This window comes from Schistocerca piceifrons, chromosome 2 (assembly GCF_021461385.2).
Source record: "Schistocerca piceifrons isolate TAMUIC-IGC-003096 chromosome 2, iqSchPice1.1, whole genome shotgun sequence".
In the NCBI taxonomy this organism is placed as follows: domain Eukaryota; kingdom Metazoa; phylum Arthropoda; class Insecta; order Orthoptera; family Acrididae; genus Schistocerca; species Schistocerca piceifrons.
In genome coordinates, this window is record NC_060139.1 from 142,405,385 (window position 1) to 142,430,973 (window position 25,589).

Sequence of the window (25,589 nt, forward strand, 5' to 3'; positions counted from 1 at the left end):
ATATTTAATAATTTGTAGCCAGTTTGTAGGAATTTAAGAATGAATTATAGAAACAGTTCTCTGGGAGGACAACAACAGCTCAAAGACATTGTGAATAACAAGAAAGAATTTTTAACTCCCAAAACCATTTAAATTATGATAAAAATTTCAGAAATTAAAGAAGTCGGGAATGATGAGGTGCTTCCGAGAGCTACACAGCTATATGAAGGTGTTATATTCGCTACTACCTGTTACACGTCAGTATAGACACCTCTCCAGGATAATAATGGTTGTATTTGCATGATGTAGATGGGCCGTTACAGACTCACAGCCTTCGGGAAGTTATCCACGCTAAGAGTGAAACAAGACTGGTGATTTGTCACAATAAAACTGAGTACATCCCAAAGACGTTTTGCCAGAAGTGTACAGTGCATGACTACAGAACGAGGCAGGCCAGATAGCACCTCGCAGGATGTATTACAGGATTCGGTAGACACCAGCTGTATAAAAGCGATAAAAGTAAAATTTGAAATCTAGTATGATCTGCTTGCATCCGCCGTATTGTCAAAAGGCCGATGTGGTTAAAGCAGTTCATGCAGGCTACCAGAAGCGAAGAGGATAACTTATCGAATGCTGAGAGTCTATAACGGTCCATCTACATCATAAAAATATAACCATTATAAACGTGAATACGAGTCCATACTGACGTGAAACCGGTAGCTGCGTATAAAGCATCCTCATACAGCTTTGGAAACATCTAATCTTTCCGTACACTTTAAATTGTTAAAATTTTTATCACAATGTAAGTGGTTATTGAATATTTGTGGTATTCATTGAATTACAGAGCTTGCAGACACTACTTCATGTAAGAATAGCTTCACATAAATTATTGAATGTAAATAACAACTGTATTACCCTAATATTTAATAATATGAAATGAATTCAGTGAACTGAACTTGAGTAATATATAGTCGGAATGACAGGTGTGGTTGAAAAACACAGGAATGACTGATGATGGGATGCTGTGGGAGTCCAGACACAGGTGGCAAAGTCTGTGACAAGATTGTGAGTTGAAGACATTAGATATGGTGCAGACGACATCTGAACCACTTCTGTGGAATGCCTGTACCAGCCACGAGGTAAAGATCAGCTGTTATTAGGACAGTAAGTAAACTTAGGGTTTACTACGAGGTGCATTCCGTAGCAAGTGGCCGTTTCGTGGTAGGTATTATTTGGAACATTTGCCTCCAAATCACCATGAAATTCGCATATTGCAGCACGTCTTAGGAGTCAGCACCTGAACGCGAGTTGCATGATCCATTTAGGCACATACATGTAGTAAGAATATGTATGATAACTGCATTTGTGTGAGTTTTCACACTGGTTTGGGACAGTCTGTAGTAAGACCTCATTGAGGTAAGATATGTGCAGAATAGCAGCACTGTAGTTGCTTCATAATGCGTTTAGAAGTTTGAGTGTCACAGGTCTCGGGACTTCTAAAACCTCTATAAGATCTAATGTATTTAGGAAACTTTTCCACAGTATATATTTCAGACTCAGAATTGCTGTGAATAATTCAACACATCAGTCCGCCACACACACACACACACACACACACACACACACACAATCCCACACACACACACACAGCATTTAAATAACGTAAATTAGTTTATTAATGAAGTGAAGTGCATCCGTAATGTGATGAGATCGATTTATCCTACCAGCTAAATCCTGCTCGTCATTCAATCAGTTTCCAGCAAATCTCTACACGATATGTAGATATATAGCCGCCCTAGACTCCACTGTAAGCTTCGAAGTTTAAAATCGGTCACACACACACTTTTATTGAGCCTTTATTATACAACGTGGCCGAGCGGTTGAGGGCGCTACAGTCTGGAACCGCACGACCGCTCCGGTCGCAGGTTCGAATCCTGCCTCGAGCATGGATGTGTGTGTTGTCCTTAGGTTAGTTAGGTTTAAGTAGTTCTATGTTCTAGGGGACTTATGACCACAGCAATTGAGTCCCATAGTGCTCAGAGCCATTTGAGCCATATTATGCAACTTTTTTATTGTACTGTACGGTCGCAATATCGTTGACTTCTTTCTACGTCACACTAACCTCTCTCCGATTTTCTTAAAGGAATATTGCTAACGTAAGGAGTTGGGCGATAATAACAGTAGATCAAAGGTTCAGAAATGTCACACGATAATCAATTTGAGCATAAGATAGTATGCACACTTATTGCTAGTAGCTTGATCTGTTACCATTCGCATTTGTAGAAGGGTGCTTAACGGGAAATTCACTGCCCAAACAACCAGGCCCTTGGAAATGCGATACCCTATTAACCACGCAATCAATTCGTTTAGCGCCTGCAGTCTCTGGTGTATGACTTGATAACACTACTGTTTATTGTTTTGCTTTCGTACTCCACAGTAGTCTTCTGTACAGGCAGCGTTGGCGGGGCTGCGGACGGGCGGTACTCGACGGTGGAGGACTGCTTCTTCCGTTCTTTGGGCCTGCTGGTGCTGCAGGCGCCGGACGTGGAGCGGCGCCACACACGTGTCGTGGGCCCCACGCGCCACGTGCTGTCCTGGCTGCTGATCGCCTACCTGCTCGTCACCGCCAGCTACGGCAGCGGACTCTCCTCCGTGCTCACTGTGCCCAGGTACACTCTAAGAGGTTTAGGTGTCGTAACATTCACTCTTGACATAAAAGGAACAGGGTCATATGTAGCTAAAGACCGTTGTAGGTCTTCACAGAAAGGGTGCAAATATCTTTATAATTTCTTAAAGCTGAACAGTTATTTCTTGGCAGGCTTACGGAGGATAATAAAGATCAGTAGCAAAGATGAGTATTTAAATAAGTAACTGAAATGCGCTCGGCTCCGGCAATTACTAGCACATTAACAACAGGAGCATGGTCCCTTGTTCGAGCCACACCAAGCATTCAGTTTTAATTCTTTCAAAAGTTTATGATTGGTACAAATGGCTCTGAGCACTATGGGACTTAACATCTGTGGTCATCAGTCCCATAGAACTCAGAATTACTTAAACCTAACTAACCTAAGGACGCCACACACATCCATGGCCGAGGCAGGATTCGAACCTGCGACCGTAACAGTCGCGCGGTTCCGGACTGAGCGCCTAGAACCGCTAGACCACCGCGGCCGACTCAAAAGTTTATCAAGTGTATTATTTGCTAAAGGGTGTAAGCTGGTAATGGAGTACGCAAAGTCCTCTGAAAGACAGTTGCCACTGAGCAGACAGCACGGAAATAAATACTCAAGCACAAAGAAAAACCGAAGTTTTTAAATGGAAAAATGAAAAGTATCTTGTCACCTTGACCATAAAACATTTATGTGGTTTCTTATTCAAGTTGCTCGTTTTTATATGAAGTTTTTTAATTCAGAGGCCAACCGGGTCTATGACCGAACATGCTTATCAACCGTGCTGGCTGTCCAGCTAGCCACCTAGAGTACAGAGGATAGTGCGACTGCAGGGATTTATCCCTTGCACGCTCCCCGTGAGACCCACATTCCCAATTTAAAGTCCACCCACTATATTCGTAGTGCTCCTGCCAACTACACTCACTACTCGCGGCAGACAATCTTACCGAGTCCCGTAAGAGTTCGGAAAATGCGTGTGCATCAATGGCCGGTTAGCCTTAACTATATGAAGATGGTATCTGTTCTTTCAGAGTCCCGTTCGTGGCCCACATTTTCAACTGTCACCGTTGATGTATATCAATGCTTGTCGGCACCTAAGGGTCTTAATGTAATTATCATTGCTGGTTTTTGTTGCACGAAGAACCGTTTATGACAGTAGTTTGTACAAACCCTTCTGCCCAGCACCCGATTGGACGCGAAAAGAGAGTGTAGCGCTGCATGTAGCCAATATACTGAGTGACACAAGCGTATTTCAAGCGTATCATTAAAGTTACGTAGTTCGTATCGACAGCTAAGCTGGTGCGGAGGTAGTTATTACAAAGGTGACTAGTAGAGGATAATAAATGTAGGCAGTGTTTAATATTACATCACAGACGACTTCCAACAATCGTGACTTTAATTTGTTCAAATGAAAAATTTCTTGCTCATACATCATTTCATAATAGCCGGCCGGTTGGCCGAGCGGTTCTAGGCGCCTCAGTCTGGAACCGCGCGACCGCTCCGGTCGCTGGTTCGAATCCTACCTCGGGCATGGATGTGTGTGATGTCCTTAGGCTAGTTAGGTTTAAGTAGTTCTAAGTTCTAGGGGACTGATGACCTCAGAACTTTTTTTTAAGTCCCATAGTGCTCAGAGTCATTTGAACCACTTTATTTGTGCTACACGAACTATTATGAAATGCGCTATAGGATTTAACGTCTAAAGTCATCAGTCCCATAGAACTTAGAACTACTTAAACCTAACTAACCTAAGGACATCACACACATCCATACCCGAGGTAGGATTCGAACTCACGACCGTAGCGGTCACACGGTTCCAGACTGTAGCGCCTAGAACCGCTCGTCCACCCCAACCGGCTCATGTAGCACAGATATTATGATAATTTATTACTAATGTATACTTTACTAACGATGAAACACCACTTTGTTAGTTGATCATAGTCGATACAATAAAGTGAAGTGTCATTTGGATGACGAAACAAACATTTTCCTTAAACCAGGCACACCTGACGAAAGAAAAATTATTGCTTTAGGGAACTTCACAGTAATTACTAGCTGTTTTCATTTCTTGTTTTTCAGAATTGCGGTGGAGTGTGAAATGGTCCTGGTTGTTGCTCTACATACTGTACTGCACACCAGGCATACTTAAAACAATTCGTAAAACATGCCGATGGAAACTGATAATACACAAATGACTGAAATCTGAGAATACTGTTCTGCTGATAAACCTGAAATGACACGGAGCTATAAGGAATTATATTATCCAACCATTTCCTTAAAACTACTTTCCACAGTCGAAAAAATTCTTTGTCAAGAGGCTTATTGGTTGTTCAGGATGGAATCTGAGTTTTATCAACAGACTTTTCCTTGTCTTCCTCAAAAAGGAGGTGTCATTATATCCAAGTAATGAACGCAACAAAAGCAATCTTTTAATTTCTGCATATGGTTAGAAACCATTCTGAATGAAATATTAAAGATTATTCTTTCCTATTTTTTCCGATTTTCATTTATCAGTTATAAGAATTTTGCAACTAAGTAGCCTTTCTTTAACTTTTGGCCTTAATATGCCCTGAGGTCATACATATCACAGGCGTTGTTGTATACGAATGTCTCACAACATTAATGGATTGCACAACAGACTCTCCCTCTTTTAGCCTCGAAATGTTAAAGTGGGGTTTGCTCGCAGTTCTTTTACGAAATCTTATGATCCGCATGCGTGGATTACAACAACGTCCGTCTTTATACCAGCTATGAATTAATAGCGTTACCTCTACATCTTTACTTAATGTAGATATCGTTTTGTTGTGAGTTCCTTTACTGTGTCATTGCTTGAATCTGCTTAACACGGTCGACGAGGCCTTGAAATCAACAAAGTTCATCTCAAATGTGATTCGAAGGGCACAGTCTAGCAGATATCCATGAGTATGCATGACCTCTCACTATAAGTCTACATGGTTTATGTCTCAAGAAGACACCTCTAAGGAAGTGTTGATCATGTATTTATTGAAATTTAGGGTTTTATCATGTTATTATTGGGGATGACTAGACTCTCTTACCAACATACACGGTATATCTGTTAGATGGTTTTTCCATCACTATTTTGCGAATTTCATTTTTGCACGTATTTATTACTCCTTGTAAGACTTTCTTCCATCCACACATTTCACGGTCAGGTTTTACGAAGCTCAGAGGGATCTGCACACCGCTTAACATTATATCTTAAAGACTTTGGGTACCTTAAAGACAATGGATACCATTCAGTTGTGTATCTCAGTTGTTAACACTTAAGTTGCCACAAAAGCAACTGGCTATTATTATTAATATTAAATAAGTGGCAGACTTGAGTGAACACTACTCCGTCCGAACAGACTTCTGATTGCATCAGTCAGACGCTCTTCATTATGTAACCGCAGCATTGTTGGATCTTCAGGAATATTCCTTGTAATACCAAATATAGTTTCAATATGTTAGCTACATTTCATACACAGCAATATGCGAGCTGAAATGCACCATATATAAACAGATCAGTGACCAAATTTATCACTGTGAACACTTTGAAATATCTGCCATAGGTAACTTAATATCTAAATATCGTAATAACTATGAGATACAACGAAACGAATGCCAGTGCATTATCAGGATGAGATATGAGACTATAAGGTACAACAGAATAATTTCTTAACGAATATTTTCCTCGAAATCTAATGAGACGCTGTCACCTCCCCCTCACTTATCGACCTTAGTGATAATGAAAAATTAAACCGCGTGTAACTAATGGAAATTTGTGAAAAGCAATCGTCACCGAAGTTAATCTGTCGGTAAAGAGCGAGGAAAGGGCTACATCTAAATGAAAGGAAAAATGCAAATGAAACTGGTGGAAATTAATTTTGAAAAGGGGTAAAGTTAATAAAGAAAGTAAATGTGCGGCCGTTATGTTAACAATTAACTAGCGGTAATTAGATATTTGAGATTTGGGGGAAATTACGGTCGCCAGTCCTAAGGACAATTACTATAGTAACTGAAAAGGAAAGGTTATTACACATATAATTAGCACTAGAAGCGTGGCAACTGAATGTTGACACTTGTAGTGTGAAAACTGAAAGTTTGTCAGAAGTAATAAATTTCGCTACACTCTGACTTAATTTAGCAAAAGAATTAATAAAACCGGAAAATCGAAAATTAATTTAGTGAGTGAAGTTAATAGTGAACTTTCTTTCTGAAGCACATCGAAATTCAGTAAAATACGGTTAGTCTTGGACTACCTCAACAATCATTTCAAAAGCTACTTGAATCTACGCAATTTAGAAATAAGAGATTTAACTTTGAAGTTGAATTAAATGATTCTGAACAATTAACAATAGTAAAATTTAGTACGTACCAAGCTGAGCTGCAGTCACAGGTAAGCTAAAATACGGTAACAAAACTCGCACTGTTAATTTGTGCTTGTGCAATCTAAATATTGTAGCCAGCTATGAGTACCTTAACTGAACTTTGAAATTAAAGCAGTGAAATCGAATGATGCTGGCGTTTGAATTTCAACGACACTCGGGTTCATTCCGGAAAAGGAAGGGACCCTGCTTGGTAATGCAATTGGGACAATGAGCAACCAAGGTTCATGCTACGTTGCCGTAATTTAGTTATGAAAATGGAACAGTTTGAAAAGCTGAGGTTTGCCATACAGCTCTAAAACTTTACGTGCTTCCAGTCTTCCGTGTTGGTTGATTGAAGGTTTGAAGCCGTCGATCGAGGAGGTGGCGACAGTCACTCATTGTCGGCCGTCGCTGTTGCAGAAGCTGGATGTTGGCGCGCCTTCTTCTCGACACGGTCACCAGGCGAAACGTGCTCTTGACGTGCGCCAGCTAATGCTTCCCGTCTGCGACACCGTGTCAGAAACTATCATAGCAAGTCGAGCGCAATTACATGTTGCCCAACCCCGAAAGCGCGGCAACTCGCGAGAGCGTCACACAACACACCTGCTCCACTGCACCACCCCAGCCAGACTCTCTCTGCCCATGCTCCACGCGACAGAGTTAACACTACCAAAGATCCTAAACAGTTTGGTTCTCCATACGAGCTATCGATGTATTCGTTCGATAGCATAGTTTTCCCTAGGCCAGCCCCACCTTATAAATACAAATAATATTCACAAAACAAACCAATTATACATCGACATAAATATATATATACTAATAGTAGAAGGATATGCATTTCCGGCGTTACACGTGCCCCACATTGTCTGAGGATGTTCGTGTAACGTAAACAGACTCAGAAAATGTCCCAAAAAGGAAAAAAAAACAGCGGAAATGCATATGTTCAAAACATCAAGAAAATTTAGCATTAGGCTAATTAACCATAAACCAATTTTTAGACCATAATAATTGAGTGGAGACACTCTTAATCTTATTCCACTCTGTCATCTTACACAAAAGAAAACAGGTAGACAACAAATTAAAATTCATAGAAAACATAGAAAATGGTTTAGCTATTCAAATAATCAAATTTCTTAACAGTATCAAGAAATGTACTACTATTTACAAAATTATTCAGAGTACATGTTCATAAAAAGCAGGTCTATCAAAATACGCAAATTAATAATTAATTACATAGAATATGTATTTTATATAACCTTTTCATAATTAATATCCTCATCATGAGAGTCCACTTAACGCTGAACAAGAAAATAATATACAGCAGATCGACAAAAACTTAAATAATGACAACAGAATTCTTTCACACCAGCTGTCCGGGAAGAAAAACAACTCCGCCTTCCGTACTCGCAAGTGCAAAGAATGTCGACAGCGGCACAAGAGCCGACAGCGGCTCCGTTTCGCCAGTATTGTTGCACCCGCCTGTGCGGCACGCATGATCTCACTCGCCTGTGTAACGGCATTTCCAGAACGTCCATTTCACAGAATTCTTTCGGAAAAACTCACTCCTGAGTAATCTCAAGGAGTCCATTAACACTATCACAGTGAATAACTCAACACTCTCCTTCATCACAAGCATGTACTAGCCTGAAACTTAAAACAGCGTGTAAGTACATCGGCAATGACTAGTAAATCACATATTTATGAAATCTTACAGCTAGTTACAAAATCATATTTACATTCCTTAATCTACTGTGACTCAGCTGAAAACTTAAAATAGCAGCTTGGATTTTTCAATTGATTATTAATCAATTCCTCTTAAATCATTTAGTCAAAATTAATTACTTATTAATTACAACTTCTTTAATGTCCTCTTGGTCAGGCAAAAGCATGGCAATCTAGCAAACCTTAAATCTTACACTCTATATTTACATAATGTACAAATTAGCCATTGTGTGGTATTAATCGATCCTAGGTTGGTACAATTTCAAGTCTACAATATTCCGTATACCCAATACTTTTCCAGAGCTTGGATACTCAAAGCAATAAGCATTTGTGTGAGATATACCAATGACTTTATATGGTCCATTACAAACAAACTGAAATTTAGAGATTTCATTGGCTATCTCGCTCGATTTCACATGAGCTTTTACAAGTACTAAGTCTCCGATTGCATAGCAAAACCCGCTTTAGCGTCATGACGACGTATGCGAGCATCGCCTTTTAGTTTCATTACTTCTCGCATACGATCTTTTTTCACACCAATACTAATGTCAATCCGTGGAGGGAATTTGATTATCTCTTCCACTAAACTTTTACTTCTGCCATCCAACAGGATTTCCTCTGGAGAAAATCCCGACGATTCATGTCTCAAGGTGTTCATAATTCTCTCAAATACTGCTACATATTTGCCCCATTCCCTATGGTTGTGATGGCAATAGGTACAGCAAAGTTGGCCTAGCTCGCGCATATACCTCTCAGCGGGATTCACAGCCGGACAACAAGCTGAAATATGGATCACCTCGACCCCATTACTTTCCATGCCTTCATTCCACAACTTAGAAGTAAAACAAGTAAGTATAAGTGTTCGAATCCCGCTCTGAGCAGAATTTTTAAACATAGCATTTCTGTGAAGCATAAAATATAAAGATGAACATTTAATTTTTAACAGTATTTTATAAAAATATGTTAATTCAGAATGTACATTTGTAATGAAAACTGGATAATTGTGTAGTACATATAATGAGAAATAAGGAGCCGTACATTTTTCACAAAACCTACCATATGAAATCTGTTAACTGGCATACATTTGAATTTTGTATCTAAATGACAAAAGTGATTGAAATGAACGAAGGAAACGAAAAGAAAGACGGAAAGCAGACTCGAACCAGCGATCCAGCAATCACAAGTCCAGAGCGCTACCGATTTTTTTTATCTGTATCTATGTTACGCTTCTCGGAAACGGTCCTAGAACATTCACTTTTGCTTAAAAAATTATATCAGTGTTCAATCGAACCCAGTCCCAGGGGACAGGCAAGCCTCACTGCTTGTTCAAATATTGATTATATTTTAGCTTCAAAATCAGTTTTCTCGAGAATTTTTGAAAGTTGCATCAAACTGCTCTGATTGATTCAGATTTGAGTTCTGAATTTCACGTGCCGAAACTATTAAGTGTACAAAAATCTAATTTCCATGTAGTTTCCTTGTAAGACAATTTTTCCGCCAAAAAGCGTAATTGCAAAGAAATTTTTTCACCTCACACTGACTACATGAATTCACAATAGTTCTACTGCCAAAGAAAACAGGGAACTCTGGAACGCAGTATGTATAAAACTGCTATATGAATGAAAGAAACATGATGGTATTAATATGGAAAAGAAAGTCTAAGTGGATGTAGATGAAATCGTGAATGTGTTACTGTGAGACAGAGCACTGAACCATGGACGTCTCTAGAAATTTATTGTAGACGATTCTAACTCCTTAAACTGCCATTTATGACATGGTACAAATTTAGGAAGGATGTAGACAAAACTAGTTGTCTCTCGAAGAATTGATGATTATTCATGTAGTATTTTATGGTAGATTTCGTCGGTACCTAAACGGGCTCCATATTTCGACAGCGCATGTAATATTTTTATACTATTTATATAAATCTAGATAATACTGTATCTATATATCATCTTGAAACTATGTAATCATAAAATTACACGCAGGGTAACCAGTGAGTTTCGAAATATAGGAAGAAACTACTTGCAAAAAATTCGTATATTTCAGTGACAGTGAATTTAAAAATATGAACCATAAACAGAGCGACTCAGAAAACCATACTAAATATCAACAAAAACAACCAATTGAAACTGCCGTATATGTGGCGAATAAGAACAATAACTTGAATAAAAGCGACACTTCCAAAAAAAGTTCTATAGCATGGTGTTGGGAAACCAATGGGGATATCCTACAAAGATTTGTTTGTCTATGTTGGTAGCGAACTTTTCTGACAAGGAAATTACGAATTTCAAAGTTGGCGACACTTTCAGTTGATGTTATGTTTACTCCATGGCAAAAATTCAATGTGGTGCTCAATTTACTTACCTCGATCTTTACCTGTAAGTATCATTCTAAATTGTCTTGCTCTGATTTAAGTACATGGTAACCCAATTTGCAGCCCCATTTCAATAACCAGAACTTCTCTTTTAAAGTACAGTTTGATATAAATTTTATTTGTGTTAACCGCATATGCAGGTCTATGTTTTCGGAATTACTGGGATGAATGGAAACAGTAGTTCTCAGTGTCACATTAGAATAAGACCAAGTATTTGACAGAAATCAACAACTACTTGTAACGGTTTTGAACTGAGAATATTATGCTGTGTTTAAAGTATATGAGTAAAGTAAAAGTCAATAACATATTACGCAGGTAAAATTTGTTACATTTAAATAAGCAGTCAATATTTGGTCAATGAGATGTTAGAAATTTCTTCGTTAGTTTTGGATGTACTACTTCAAGATTAAAAAACGTCATTTTTAAACGTGGTGTCAGTGACTTAATATGTTAACGAAGAAACCAAGACCATATATTCAATAATGTAATTTTAGATGTAGTAATTACTATTTGGAAAACTGAATAAAAATCACAATTCAAGCAAAATTTTTAATTTTTGTGTTGAATAAAACATTTCTTGAGCGAGATAAATTTTATTTCTTACTCTCGTAGATCGAATCAGAGTGTGACATGTGCCTATTAACCGTAAAGTCCATTAAACAGAAAAAATAGTAATATTGACACTTCTGTTACTCCTCACCCCTCTCTGTGGGAGATAAGAAACACTAAGTGCTTACTTTTTTTTAATGTTATAAGAGCATGAACTTTTAAAGTTGAAAACTGTTTCTTTTCTCCAAACATTACGTTAACTATTGTTCCACGAACAAGAGAAAGGAATAATGAACCACTAAAAATACTTATTTAGCACTGGTGGTTTCTGTAACATTTTGTTTGCTTACTGCGCTTCTCACCTGACGCCATTAGTGGATTTGTTGTATTGCTTCCCTGCTTTCGATCTTTGACGTTTACTGCCATAACTAACGTTTAAGAAAATAAATTTTGAAAGGTACATGGTTTGGATTGCTTGGAAGTTGTGGAACCAAGGACCATCACTCGACTGGAAGTCCGTCCCCGGTAGCTGCGTGGTCAGCGCGACAGACTGTCAATCCTAGGGCCAGGGTTCGATTCCCGGCTACGTCGAAGATTTTCTCCGCTCAGGGACTCGGTGTTGTGTTGTCCTAGTCATCATCATTTCATCCCCTTCGACGCGCAAGTCGCCGAAGTGGCGTCAAATCGAAAGACTTGCACCAGGTTGGCGGTCTGCCCGACAGGAGGCCCTCGTCACACGCCATTTTTTATTTACTCGACTGGAAGAATGTGATGTGGGAAATCACGCAAAACCTACTAAAGTTGTCCAGCAGAACCGAGTTTTAACAGCCCACTGTTGAATCAAGGCAGCACTTACCCCTTGAGTTTGTTCCACTATTGTGAATTCTGGCCTGTTCAGCTGCAGAATTGATAGCTCTATACTTGCAATTTGGACTGTGTTGCATCCAAAAAGTTTGAGAACATCGCAGTTTCGACTGATGTATTTAACTGGCCACGTTACCCTTCTGTTCTTTGTGCCTCTTTTTCTCCCATCCATATCGCATCAAACCTGTACGATGTTTTGTCAGTCTTTATCAGTAAAAGAAGATAATTGTCAACCGCGTGGAGGTTTGTAAATAGATGCTTAAAGAAGAAAAGAACAAATTCTACTTAACTAACGATCGTTACTGCATTTTGAAGAGAAGAAATAAGTGATAACAACATCGAGAGTAGTGACTTCTGACTTCTAGAGCACCTCTGATGCCCTCGCGACTCACGAAAGATTAAATATATATGTACAGACCTACTTCTTAGCGTAGTCGTATTGCTTTTCAGGGAGCACTATAGTAGTCTTGGCGTGTAAAACAGAAGGTACATTCGCCAAGTCATCACAGGTCTTCTTCGATCACAGAAAACGATACGTTACTATCGTGATTCTTTTGTACAATCTACAGTACGATATGGGTTACATGACGAGGTAACAGACAAAAGATTAAGGACACGTAACTTGGCACCGTTCTGAAACTTTTCGCATCCTAACAGCAAAACAGCACTGAAATGGCTGTCGCCTGTAGATATCGGCTTTATTTCCTGTGAACAGAGTGATTACTGATAAAATCCAGCAAAAACAGTGATAGCAAAAGTTATAGCACTGTTTGCCGGAGGGCTTATCAGTGTTAAATCTGCAGTTCAGTTGAGTCAATGATAGAAATTTGTCAGAGTTCTGTACTGAATAAAAATTTCCCATTTTGGCACCTATTTATGGACGTCCTGTGTGTAAGATAACAATCTGAACATTCTCCATGTTGTTTGTTGTTGTGGCCTTCAGTCCTGAGACTGGTTTGATGCAGCTCTCCATGCTACCGTATCCTGTGCAAACTTCTTCATCTCCCAGTACTTACTGCAACCCACATCCTTCTGAATCTGCTTAGTGTATTCATCTCTTGGTCTCCACCTACGATTTTTACCCTTCACGCTGCCCTCCAATTCTAAAATTGTGATCCCTTAATGCCTCAGAACATGTCCTACTAACCGGTCCCTTCTTTTTGTCAGGTAGTGCCACATACTCCTCTTCTCTCCAATTCTATTCAATACTTCATAAGTAGTTATGTGATCAACCCATCTAATCTTCAGCACTCTTCTGTAGCACCACATTACGAAAGCTTCTACTCTCTTCTTGTCCAAACTATTTATCGTCCATGTTTCACTTCCATATATGGCTACACACCATACAAATACTTTCAGAAACGACTTCCTGACACTTAAATCTATACTCGATGTTAACAAATTTCTGTTCTTCAGAAACGCTTTCCTTGCCATTGCCAGTCTACATTATATATAATCTCTACTTCGACCATCATCAGTTATTTTGCTCCCCAAATAGCAAAACTCCTTTACTGCTTTAAGTGTCTCATTTCCTAATCTATTTCCCTCAGCATCACCCGACTTCATTCGAATAAATTCCATTAGCCTCGTTTTGCTTTTGTTGGTGTTCACCTTCTATCCTTCTTTCAAGTCACTGTTCATTCCGTTCAACTGTTCTTCCAAGTCCCTTGCTGTCTCTGATAGAATTACAATGACATCGGTGAACCTCAAAGTTTTTATTTCTTCTCCAACCATCTGGTTTCTGTACAAATTGTAAATAGCCTTTCGCTCCCTGTATTTTACCCCTGTCATCTTTAAAATTTGAAAGAGAGTATTCCAGTCAACATTGTCAAAAACTTTCTCTAAGTCTACAAATGCTAGAAACGTAGGTTTGCCTTTCCTTAATCTACTTTCTAAGATAAGTCGTAAGGTCAGTATTGCCTCACGTATTCCAATATTTCTACGGAATCCAAACTGATCTTCCCAGAGGTCGGCTTCTACTAGATTTTCCATTCGTCTTTAAGGAATTCGCATTAGTATATTGCAGCTGTGACTTATTAAACTGATAGCTGGGTAATTTCACATCTGTCAACACCTGCTTTCTTTGGGATTGGAATTATTATATTCTTCTTGACGTCTGAGGGTATTTCGCCTGTCTCATACATCTTGCTCACCAGATGGTAGAGTTTTGGCAGGACTGGCTCTCCCAAGGCCGTCAGTAGTTCTAATGGAATGTTGTCTACTCCCGGGGCCTTGTTTCGACTCAGGTCTTCCAGTGCTCTGTCAAACTCTTCACGCAGTATCGTATCTCCCATTTCATCTTCATCTACATCCTCTTCCATTTTCATAATATTGTTCTCATGTACATCGGCCTTTTATAGACCCTCTGTATACTCGTTCCACCTTTCTGCTTTCCCTTCTTTGCTTTCCATCTGAGCTCTTGATGTTCATACAAGTGGTTCTCTTTTTCCAAAGGTCTCTTTAATTTTCCTATAGGCAGTATCTAACTTACCCCTAGTGAGATAAGCCTTTAGATCCTTACATTTGTCCTCTAGCCATCCCTGCTTAGCGATTTGGCAATTCCTGTCCATCTCATTTTTGAAACGCTTGAATTCCTTCTTGCCTGCTTCATTTACTGCATTTTTATATTTTCTCCTTTCGTCAATTAAGTTCAACATTTCTTCTGTTACCCAAGGAGTTCTACTAGCCCTCGTCTTTTTACCTACTTGATCCTCTGCTGCCTTCACTACTTCATCCCTCAAAGCTACCCATTCTTCTTCTACTGTACTTCTTTCCCCCATTATTGTTACCTTATGCTCTCCCTGAAACTCTGTACAACCTCTGGTTCTCTCAGTTTATCCAGGTCCCATCTACTTAAATTCCCACCTTCTTGCAGTTTCTTCAGTTTGAATCTACAGTTCATATCCAACAGATTGTGCTCAGAGTCCACATCTGCCCCTGGAAACGTCCTACAATTTAAAACCTGGTTCCTAAATCTCTGACTTACCATTATATAATCTATCTGATACCTTTTAGTATCTCCAGGATTCTTCCATGTATACAACCTTCTTTTATGATTCTTGAACCGAGTGTTAGCTATGATTAAGTTATGCTCTATGCAAAATTCTAGGAGACGGCTTCCTCTTTCATTTCTTAGCCCCATTCCATATTCATGTACTATGTTTCCTTCTCTCCCTATTCCTACTGACGAATTCCAGTCCACCCATGACTATTAAGTTTTCGTCTCCCTTCACTACCTGAATAATTCCTTTTATCTCATCACACATTTCTTCAATTTCTTCATCATCTGCAGAGCTAGTTGGCATATAAACTTGTACTACTGTAGTGGGCGTGGGCGTGGGATTCGTGTCTATCTTGGCCACAATAATGCGTTAGCTATGGTGTTTGTAGTAGCTTACCCGCACTCCTATTTTTTTATTCATTATTAAACCTACTCCTGCGTTACCCCTATTTGATTTTGTGTTTATAAATCTGTATTCACCCGACCAAAAGTCTTGTACCTCCTGCCACCGAACGTCACTAATTCCCACTATATCTACCTTTAACCTATCTATTTCCATTTTTAAATGTTCTAATCTACTTGCCCGGTTAAGGTATCTGACATTGCACGCTTCGATCCGTAGAACGCCAGTTTTCTTTTTCCTGATAACGACGTCCTCTTGAGTAGACCCCGCCCGGAGATCCGAATAGGGGACTATTTTACCTTGATGCACCATAAAATAAGGGCTGCTTTAAAGCCAACGGTGCCAAACTGCGTCCACCTGCAATATTTGTATACAGAACGCATGACAAGTGGTAGCGAAAACAGACACGCGGAAATATCTGTGAGTGAAAGGGATGAGTAGACGAGAATTATGTGGACAGTCCAGGCCATTCTTCTGTTTCATACATATTTCCAAATAATTTTCTTTATTTTGAAGTAGTCAAAATTAAGAAACAGTACTACCGTTGCGTAAAATACGTGGGATCAACATCTGAGATGAACCTTTCAGCTTCATGATTGAACACCCTCCGTCTTACACTTCCCTGTGGTTTTGCAGTTTACAAGTGTGGATGTCGTATTAACTATAAACCTATTAACTACGTAAATTTGTTCCACTACTGATTTTATACTCAATTGTTCTCTAATTTCTAATTCAGTACTCACGGATTTTTTTAAAAAATGTTAATGGTTCCCTATATCTAGCTTTTAATAATGCTTATAGGGCGTATTTGCAGATTTAATTTCTATTCAGACCATATGCGTGATTTCTCATTGTGTCACCTATCACAAGGTGCACACGTTTGAATTTGACTTTAAACTGCAGTTGGTTTTCGTGAATATACTACGATTTCGATGTTGCACCTTGTATTATACAGTAAATAGTGTATGGCTAAGCAACTCAGTAGTTATATTGGAGCGCGTATGAAAGAATTGGACAGGTAAACTACAAAGCGAGAAAATGGAACATACCAGATACCGTACTACAAACGAGAAGTGACTATCGTGAACTTTGGCTTCACCTTTCCAACCGTCCAATGCTGAATCGTTGTTGTACGATGTAATACATGGTAAAGTTCTCTTAGCAGAAAATTTGTTCCGTATAAAGCTACCAGGCAACTTGTTTTGTACCCGAGGTCATGGAAAAAACACCCTAGCACACAGATCTGTGTGCGCAGAAGGAATTGAACGGTGGTCTTGAATCAGGGAGCGCCTCGTTCTGACCATTCTAAGGACACATAATTTGTTAAAATTAACTGATGTACTGAGATAGTTTGAGGAAAATAGGAGGGGGAAGACTGGTGCTAGACAATATTTTCAAGAACCAAGAGGTAACAATAAGATCGGAAGACCTAGTGCTCTAACAAAAAGGATGTAAGGCTGGGTTACGGTCTTTCACCTCTACAGTTCAACCAGTACATCGAAGAAGCAATGACGTCAATAGAAGTCCAACAGACGCATTAAAATTCAAGGTCAAAGGATATAAAAATAAGATTCGTTGGTGATATTAATTTCCTTATTGATAATGAAGAATTACATGATCTGTGGAATGGAATGAACAGTCTAACGAGTGCAGAATGTGGATTTGGGATGAACAAGAAAAAAGACAAACGTAATGAGAAGTAGCAGATATGAGTGTAGCGAGAAAATGAAAATCAGAATTGGTGGTCACTAAGGAGATGAAGTTGAGGAGTTTTGCTACCTTGAAAGTAAAATAACAGATGATGGACGAAGCAAGGAGGACATCAAATGCAAACTAGTACAGGCAAAGACGGCATTGCTGATCAAGAGAAATGTATTGCCGTAATGCAAAGGCCTTATTTTGAGGAAGAAATTTCTGAGAATGTACGTGTGGAGAATAGCATTGTGCGCTAGTGAATTATGGACAGTGGAAAAACGGGAACAGAAGAGAATGGAAGCTTTGGAGATGTGGTGCTACAGAAGAATGTTGGGAGTCAGGTGGACTGATAAGATATGGAGGTTTCCCGCAGAATCGGTAAAGAAAGGAATATAGGGAAAATACTAACATGAAAAAGGGACAGGATGGTGGGACATGAGTTTAGGCTTGAGAGAAAAACCTCCATGGTACTAGAGCAGTGGTTCCGATCCAGTTTGACACCGTTATCCCCGAATACAATCAGATATTTCGTGTCTTCGCCATCTCCAGCGTTAGAATGAAAACGTTACAATGAAAAATAACTTTCTCAGAATCTTTTCATTTTAAAATGATGTAAATAATAGTTAGTTTTTTATGCATTTTACTAAACCAAAAGTGAATAAGTAAATGAGACGACTGGAATGGCTTAGGTATTATATATTCGGTTTGTTCTCAAGCCGTGCACATCATAAGTCATCCTCTACGTACATCTGGTCATTTTTCTTATTACATTGCTGTCAAAGTCAAATTTCCACTTCCACGCATTTAAATACTTAGTGCAACGTTTCTTTTGCGTGTGCTGTGTTCTTGCAGTTCGTGTTGTAGAACAAGAAGTTAGGGAAGCGACTCCCGGGGGATGACGAGTGGTATCTACAAATTCTACTTCTCAATCAACTCCATAGCAACACTTACTTCACCAACACTCTGTATCCCCATTTAAAGTCCATAAGTTGACTGTAGTTACAGATTGTAAATAACTCCATTGCTAGACTACTTATTTCTGAACTGGCTGCAATTAGAAGACTTCAGACTACCAATTCTTGGCGTATGAACACTGACGGTAATAATAATAATAAATTCTGCATGGCTCTATAATAGACATTACGCAGCAAGTATACAAGGTGCATCAGAATTGCCCCATTCCGTGTTAAAATGTAGCGGACCAACGGTATCTGTGGAAATACTAGAGCCAAACATGGTCAGTTCTTGCTCGTCAGAATTGATTTGAGTATTCTAATTGGTGTGGTGAAGTCCGTAGGTGGTAAGGTGAGTGTGGTGAGTGGAAAAGCGGGAGACAGACCAGCGGTGGGCGTATACAAAGTCCTTTATTCAGTCATTCCGCTTGATTCCTCCATGAACATGTGAAAGCCTTTGATGGTTCAATCGGGCCAGTAGAGTCATTCAAAATCATGTATATCTCCGCGTGATATTCCTCGCTGAGAGGCAGGAGTAGCCACAACCACTAGTGCAGACAGGTGAGCTGCTTACACGGTGGGGCGCTGACACGGTGAGCTGGCTCGGCGACCATGCGGACACCGCAGAGAAGTTTGGAAATTTGTGGTACGTTCTATGAGACCAACTGCTGAGGTCATCGGTACCTAAGCTTACACACTACTTAATCTAACTTAAACTAACCTACGCTAATGACAACAGACACACCCATGCCCGAGGAAGGATTCGAACCTCCGACGGAGGGAGCCGCACGAAGCGTGAAATGTGTCTAAGGCCATGCTCCTACCCTGCGCGGCGGACACATCAGAGACCCGCTGCCATTGCGGTGTAGAGCAAGGCCAGCCAGTAGCGTCTTTTGTGTCAACGCCAGATTGCGGCGTCTCATTGGAAAGGCGATGGCATTGCCTGGAGTCGAAATTTGGACCGGACTAGGCAGTCAGGCGCCGGTCCCTCCTTCGCGGTCCAATCGCGGAAGAGTTAATCTACTTTTCCCTAGCTGCGGTAATTTCCCATTCACACAATGCAAACACACAAGACGGATTTCCAAGGGTGCGGACAGTGCAGTACCGCTGGGGGATCTACTTCAGGGAAACGCTTGCGTGCTTGAGAGAAATAGTCTGTTCCACACGTCGCGGCGATTTTCTTCGTTGGAGGAGTGGGGTGAAGTCGAACTAAGCAACAGCGAACAACTAGACGACAGTTTCAGCATTTATTTCGCCCGCACGGGCAGCAGTAGAGAAGGTAATTCCCCCGATCTAATTGTTGAAACATCGACCCCTTCCCTGCCTCAGAGGATGGGCAGTTTATGAAGTTGGTATCCGAATAGCGTATTTTGTAGAACATGGGTGCCACTGAGTTGAAAATCCAAATGAAAAAGGTGTTAATTTGGGCAGAAGTCGTAAGATAAATGAATCCGATGATGGTGCCACTAAAGCGGAGTTACTAAATACAGTTTTCCGTAATTTCTTCACGCAAGAAGACGAAGTACCAGAATTCGAAACCAGAACAGCTATTAGAATGAGTGACATAAAAGTGTATATCTTAGGTGTTGCGAAACAACTCAAATCACTTAAGAAAGGCAAGTCTTCCGATCCAGATGGTATACCATTCAGGTTCCTCTCAGAGGATGCAGACGCAATAGCGCCATTCTTAGCAATCATATACAACCGCTCACTTGACGAAAGGTCTGTTCCTAAAGACTGGAAAGTACCACAGGTCACACCAATATTCAAGAAAGGAAATAGAAGCAACCCATTGAATTACAGACCCATATCACTGACCTCAATTTGCAGTAGGATTTTGGAGCATATACTGTACTCGAACATTATCAATCACCCTGAAGAAAATGACTTATTGATACATAACCAACACGGATTCAGAAAATGTCCTTCTTGTGCAACACAACTAGCTTTTTATTCCCATGAAGTAATGAGTGCTGTCGACAAGGGATCTCAGATCGATTCCATATTCCTAGATTTGCTGAAGGCTTTTGATACGGTTCCTCAGAAGCGACTATTAGTTAAATTGCGTGCATATGGAGTACCGCCACAGTTGTGTGACTGGATTGGTGATTTCCTCTCAGAGAGGCCACAGTACGTAGTGATAGACGGTAAATCATCGAGTAGAGCAGAAGTAATATCTGGCGTTCCGCAAGGTAATGTCATAGGCCCTCTTCTGTTCCTGATTTATATAAATGATCTGGTCATAATCTGAGCAGGCCCCTTAGAATGTTTGCAGATGACGCTGTAATTTACCGTCTAGTGAAATCATCAGACGATCAATTCCCATTACAAAATGATCTAGAGAGAATTTCTGTATGGTGCGAAAAGTGGCAGTTAGCACTAAACAAAGAAAAGTGCAAGGTCATCCACTTGGGTACTAAAAGAAATCCGATAAATTTAGGGTATACGATAAATCGCACAACTTTAAGGGATGTCAATTCGACTAAATACCTAGGATTTAGAATTAGGAGCAACTTAAATTGGAAAGACCACATAGATAATATTGTGGGGAAGGCGAAACAAAGACTGCGCTTTGTTGGCAGAACGCTTAGAAGATGCGACAAACCCACTAAAGAGGCAGCCTACATTACACTTGTCCGTCCTCTGCCAGAATATTGCTGCGTGGTGTGGGATCCTTACCAGGTAGGATTGACGGAGGACATCGAAAAAGTGCAGAAAAGGGCAGCTCGTTTCGTGTTATCACGCAACAGTGGTGAGAGTGTCACTGAATTGATACGCGAGTTGGGGTTGTGGGGCGGCGGTTAGTTTGTAAAATTTCTAATCTATTGCTGTATAAATGTTTGCATGTTGAATCAGTTTCTGGCTTTTAGAATGTTGTTAATGCTGTCTTTCGCCGTTCTCAACACTGGCTCTCTATTTACTTTTTAGCACCCAGAAAGTGATTTAACAAAACGTGGAGCCAGTAATTAGAGATATTAGTGCCCACTTTATCTGAGAATACCATTATAGCAAGGGACCGATGACCTTTGTAGTTTGGTCCCTTTAATCTTTAACCCAACCAACCAACCATTATAGCTGCAGCTTATAGATCTGAGGAATTAGGAGATTGTCTGGGATTTCTAATCGAAAACGGTTCTCCAAAATAGTTGAGTATATTCTGAAATTCACTGATAAAAAACAGAAGTATCCCTACAACCTAACTAACAGAGCAGTTCAGAGTCTAATGCGCTGATGCAACTATAAATGTCTGAATTAAATGTTACAAAGAATGCTCGCCATATTTGATGAAAATATTTCATCAAACGCCACGCTAAATAATTGGTAGAATGTCTGTCCCGCGACGGCACGTGAAAATACGACAATACGCAAACTGAAGCTAGATAATGAAAATCATCTCAGAATTAACACTTCACTTGGAATGTTTTCATGGTTCCGCGTATCTCTAGTAACTTAATATGGCACCCGAGGCTGTTTGTAGCAGTGATACCGATGCGACGCGACTCCCGACACAGATGGCGTGTCATTCAGCGTCTGGAGAGAACTGGGGCCTTGCCTCCTCGCGCAACGTTCTTACATATTAAGCCGCGGTGCGGACGGCTAAGGGAACGCCTGATCAAATCGGCTCTCCCGACTAGCCGCTGGGCTAGTAACGCACCACTTCAAATTACATAATAATTTATAGCTTCTTTTGCTGATGGCTGATGAAGCTCTTAATTTAAACGTGCTTTCAGCACGCAAGTAAGTATTGATAATAAAATTTTGACGTGGCTAAGTTAAATATTTTGGACGATAGAATTAATTTAATTGCCCTGCACGCAGTAGATGAGCTCTGAACTGGCCCTTTTGAGATCCGCTATCGCTATAATTTTATAGGTATTCAAAAGATACTTCTCACATCTTCATAGTCATAGCGGACCTCCAACCTATTTAAATCTAAACATCCTAGCCTTATTTATTAGCCTACTTAATCTATCTTGCTTCCTTCAGTTTTGAGACGAAAACCACAAAATCATGAATTTCCACTAAAATCTTAATTTGTGAAATCCAAAGTACTGTTTTTATTAAATCATTATGAAAGATGAATCTAAATATAAATTTTGAAGTCTCTAGCTCTTTTCTGTTGCGCCAATGATTTTTTCAGAAAAACGTCCAAATTTCGAAAATGGCTGAAGTTATCGAACTGATATTTAACACACATTAATTTAGTATTATTCCTCACATGCTACAAAAGTTTTAGGTCATTTGCTTGATTTTTAAGGTATTGCGCAACATTTATGACGTCAGAGCTAGTTACAGCAGACTGGCTGGCACACAATGGAAGCTGATGTGAATTTACTACAGCGTGAGTAGGCTGCTTCCCTACAGGGTGGCAGTCACTGAAACAAAGGCAGTTTTCTTCGCGGCGAGATCTATTTACGAAATTTCTATCACCAGCTTTCTCTTCGAAATGCGTAAATATTTTGTTGATACCCACCTACGTAGGGAGAAATTATCATCATAACAAAACAAGCGAAATTTGAGCTCGAACGTAAAGATTTAGGTGTTCCTTTTTCCCACCCGTCATTAGGGAGTGGAATGGTAGCAGAGAAGTATGGAAATGGTTCGATGAGCCCTCTGCCAGGCACTTAAGTGTGAATTGCAGAATAACCATGTAGATGAAGATGTAGATGTAGATCAACAACTTCAGAGTCATGCATACGTAAAAACATTTGTACTGAGTCTATAACCATTCTTGTAAAGGGTTGGCCGCGCGGGATTAGCCGAGCGCTCTCAGGCGCTCTAGTCATGGACTGTGCAGCTCCCTCGGGCATGGGTGTGTGTGTTTGTCCTTAGGATAATTTAGGTTAAGTAGCGTGTAAGCTTAGGGACTGATGACCTTAGCAGTTAAGTGCCATGAGATTTCACACACATTTGAACATTTTGTAATGAGTTGGATGTTGTTATTGTGATCAGTACTGTAAACTGTTGTGTTGGTAGAAGAGCCTACACCGTATTACGAGAGAAGGCCGAAATGCACGCGTGTTAGCTCACGCCGGCTGGCGTGAGGATGGAAGAACTATACTGACGTGAGGTCTGGAACATGACAAGGAATTAGAATTCAGAAAGCGGACATAATTAGTTTGATACTTAACTTTAATCCATTAATGATGAACGTCGCTCTTGAGGGTACATGATTCACAATATTATCTGTTCACATTATAGTAACTGAATATGGCGCCTTGCTAGGTCGTAGCAAATGACGTAGCTGAAGGCTATGCTAAACTGTCGTCTCTGCAATTGAGTACGTCTGTATACAGTGAACCATCGCTAGCAAAGTCGGCTGTACAACTGGGGCGGGTGCTAGGTAGTCTCTCTAGACTAGACCTGCCGTGTGGCGGCGCTCGGTCTGCAATCACTGATAGTAGTGACACGTGGGTCCGACGTATACTAACGGACCGCAGCCGATTTAAAGGCTACCATCTAGCAAGCGTGGTGTCTGGCGGTGACACCACATAAACGATGATTCAAATTCAGCTCGTTGAAGTAATCAGTGATTTAAGTCTTCACAGTGAATCCCCCAGCTCTGGCATAACCGTCAACATCCAACAAAGGAATCGTCTTTCTGGGGCACTTCATTAATCACTGATACATCTGCCTTACAGAGCAGTGAGAACTGGCGCTCCTCTGAATCATCGAGCAAATATTATGTCATTAAAACGTTAGACGCTTCTTCTTCTTCACGACTTACGAATATGTGCCAGAGTGTTTTGCGATTCCTGAGGACTCTTCCCAGTAATATAGTCTTCCTGCTCTTCATTAACTTACGTGTTCTTTCGCAGTGCCAAAATCAACAGCTTCTTAGATCGAGCACTGCGCTGCGTGCAGACATCACTACTGTGTGGCCTCGCTCTGCATCTTAACGGCCGCGGGCTTGTGCGGTGTCCGCACCGTCGGCGAGCGAGCGCGCCGTGTCGACGCTCCACCGAGTAAGCAGCCCGCCTCCCTGTGCCACTGGTTGCGGCTACGCCTGTCGCTTAGCGCGGGATATTATTACGTGGATAAGGAAATGCCTGTGAATGACTGTGCTGTCACAGCAAAATATTCGTCGCAGTGCGCTGGAACACGCGACTCTGCAATGAACCACACAATACTACTCCCTTCTCTTAGAAACTGTAGCGCCCACCAACACACAACGAACTATAAATTCAAACTTTTCCCAGACTTCTTTTTGCTTTCATTCCTCACAAAAAATGTAAGGCGGAAAGTATGTCGCTCACTACATTTCTGACGTTGATTTGGTAAAAGTTTCGCGTCAGACGTGAGATTTTAATTGACCGCTTCGCAGTTACCGACCCTGGTTGCCAGAAACTTCTCAGTCGTTATCTCTACGCATTGCCGAACGGAATTATAAAAGTATGGTGTTGTACGACATACATTTTTGGAGACACGGTGTGGTAAATATTGAGTAGCGCGAAAAATAACTTTCTTAGAAGCTTAAATATATCTCTATTCAATACCGCAAAATTTTTATTGAATTAAAAAAGTGTGTTGGAGGTAGTTCGCGTATCGCTCTATCATATACAGGTGTCAAACTATAAAAATAAAACACAGCACCTACATTTTTTTACGTATTGACGCACACCATCCAGCGCCTGGAAAATGTTTCACAATACTTTTCGCGGCATGCACCGCACAGCGAAAGATGTTGCGATAAATTTTCACATCTAGGAAAACATAGCTCTTTGACTCCCAATCTGGTGGAACCATGACGAGGTGGTAGGTCGTGGTTAAATAGTGCCTCCATGCACTGACATTTGTGGAATGCACGAAGATAGTGTACCACGCCGGATTATCTGGAGTGAAGGTTGTCGTAAGTGAACAGAGCAACATGGAGTTCTTCCTAATTACCGGCTTGGCTTCGTCACGCTGGCGGCAGTGACTAAGTTCTAAGCATCCACTCAGCTCGAGGGTCGCTGACCGACGCCTGGCTGACTCTACCATGTGGCCTCGTTGCTTGGTTGGTTGATTCG

At 40.5% G+C, this 25,589-nt stretch overlaps 1 protein-coding gene across 1 annotated transcript in view; it reads left to right on the top strand.

Annotated features, from left to right (window-relative positions):
* Window positions 1–25,589, top strand: part of LOC124775199 (glutamate receptor ionotropic, kainate glr-3-like) — a 194,334-nt gene that overhangs the window by 65,950 nt on the left and 102,795 nt on the right. The window contains exon 4 of the mRNA XM_047250038.1: window positions 2,417–2,648. Coding sequence (XP_047105994.1) covers window positions 2,417–2,648 — 232 coding nt within the window. The remainder of the gene's footprint in view (window positions 1–2,416; window positions 2,649–25,589) is intronic.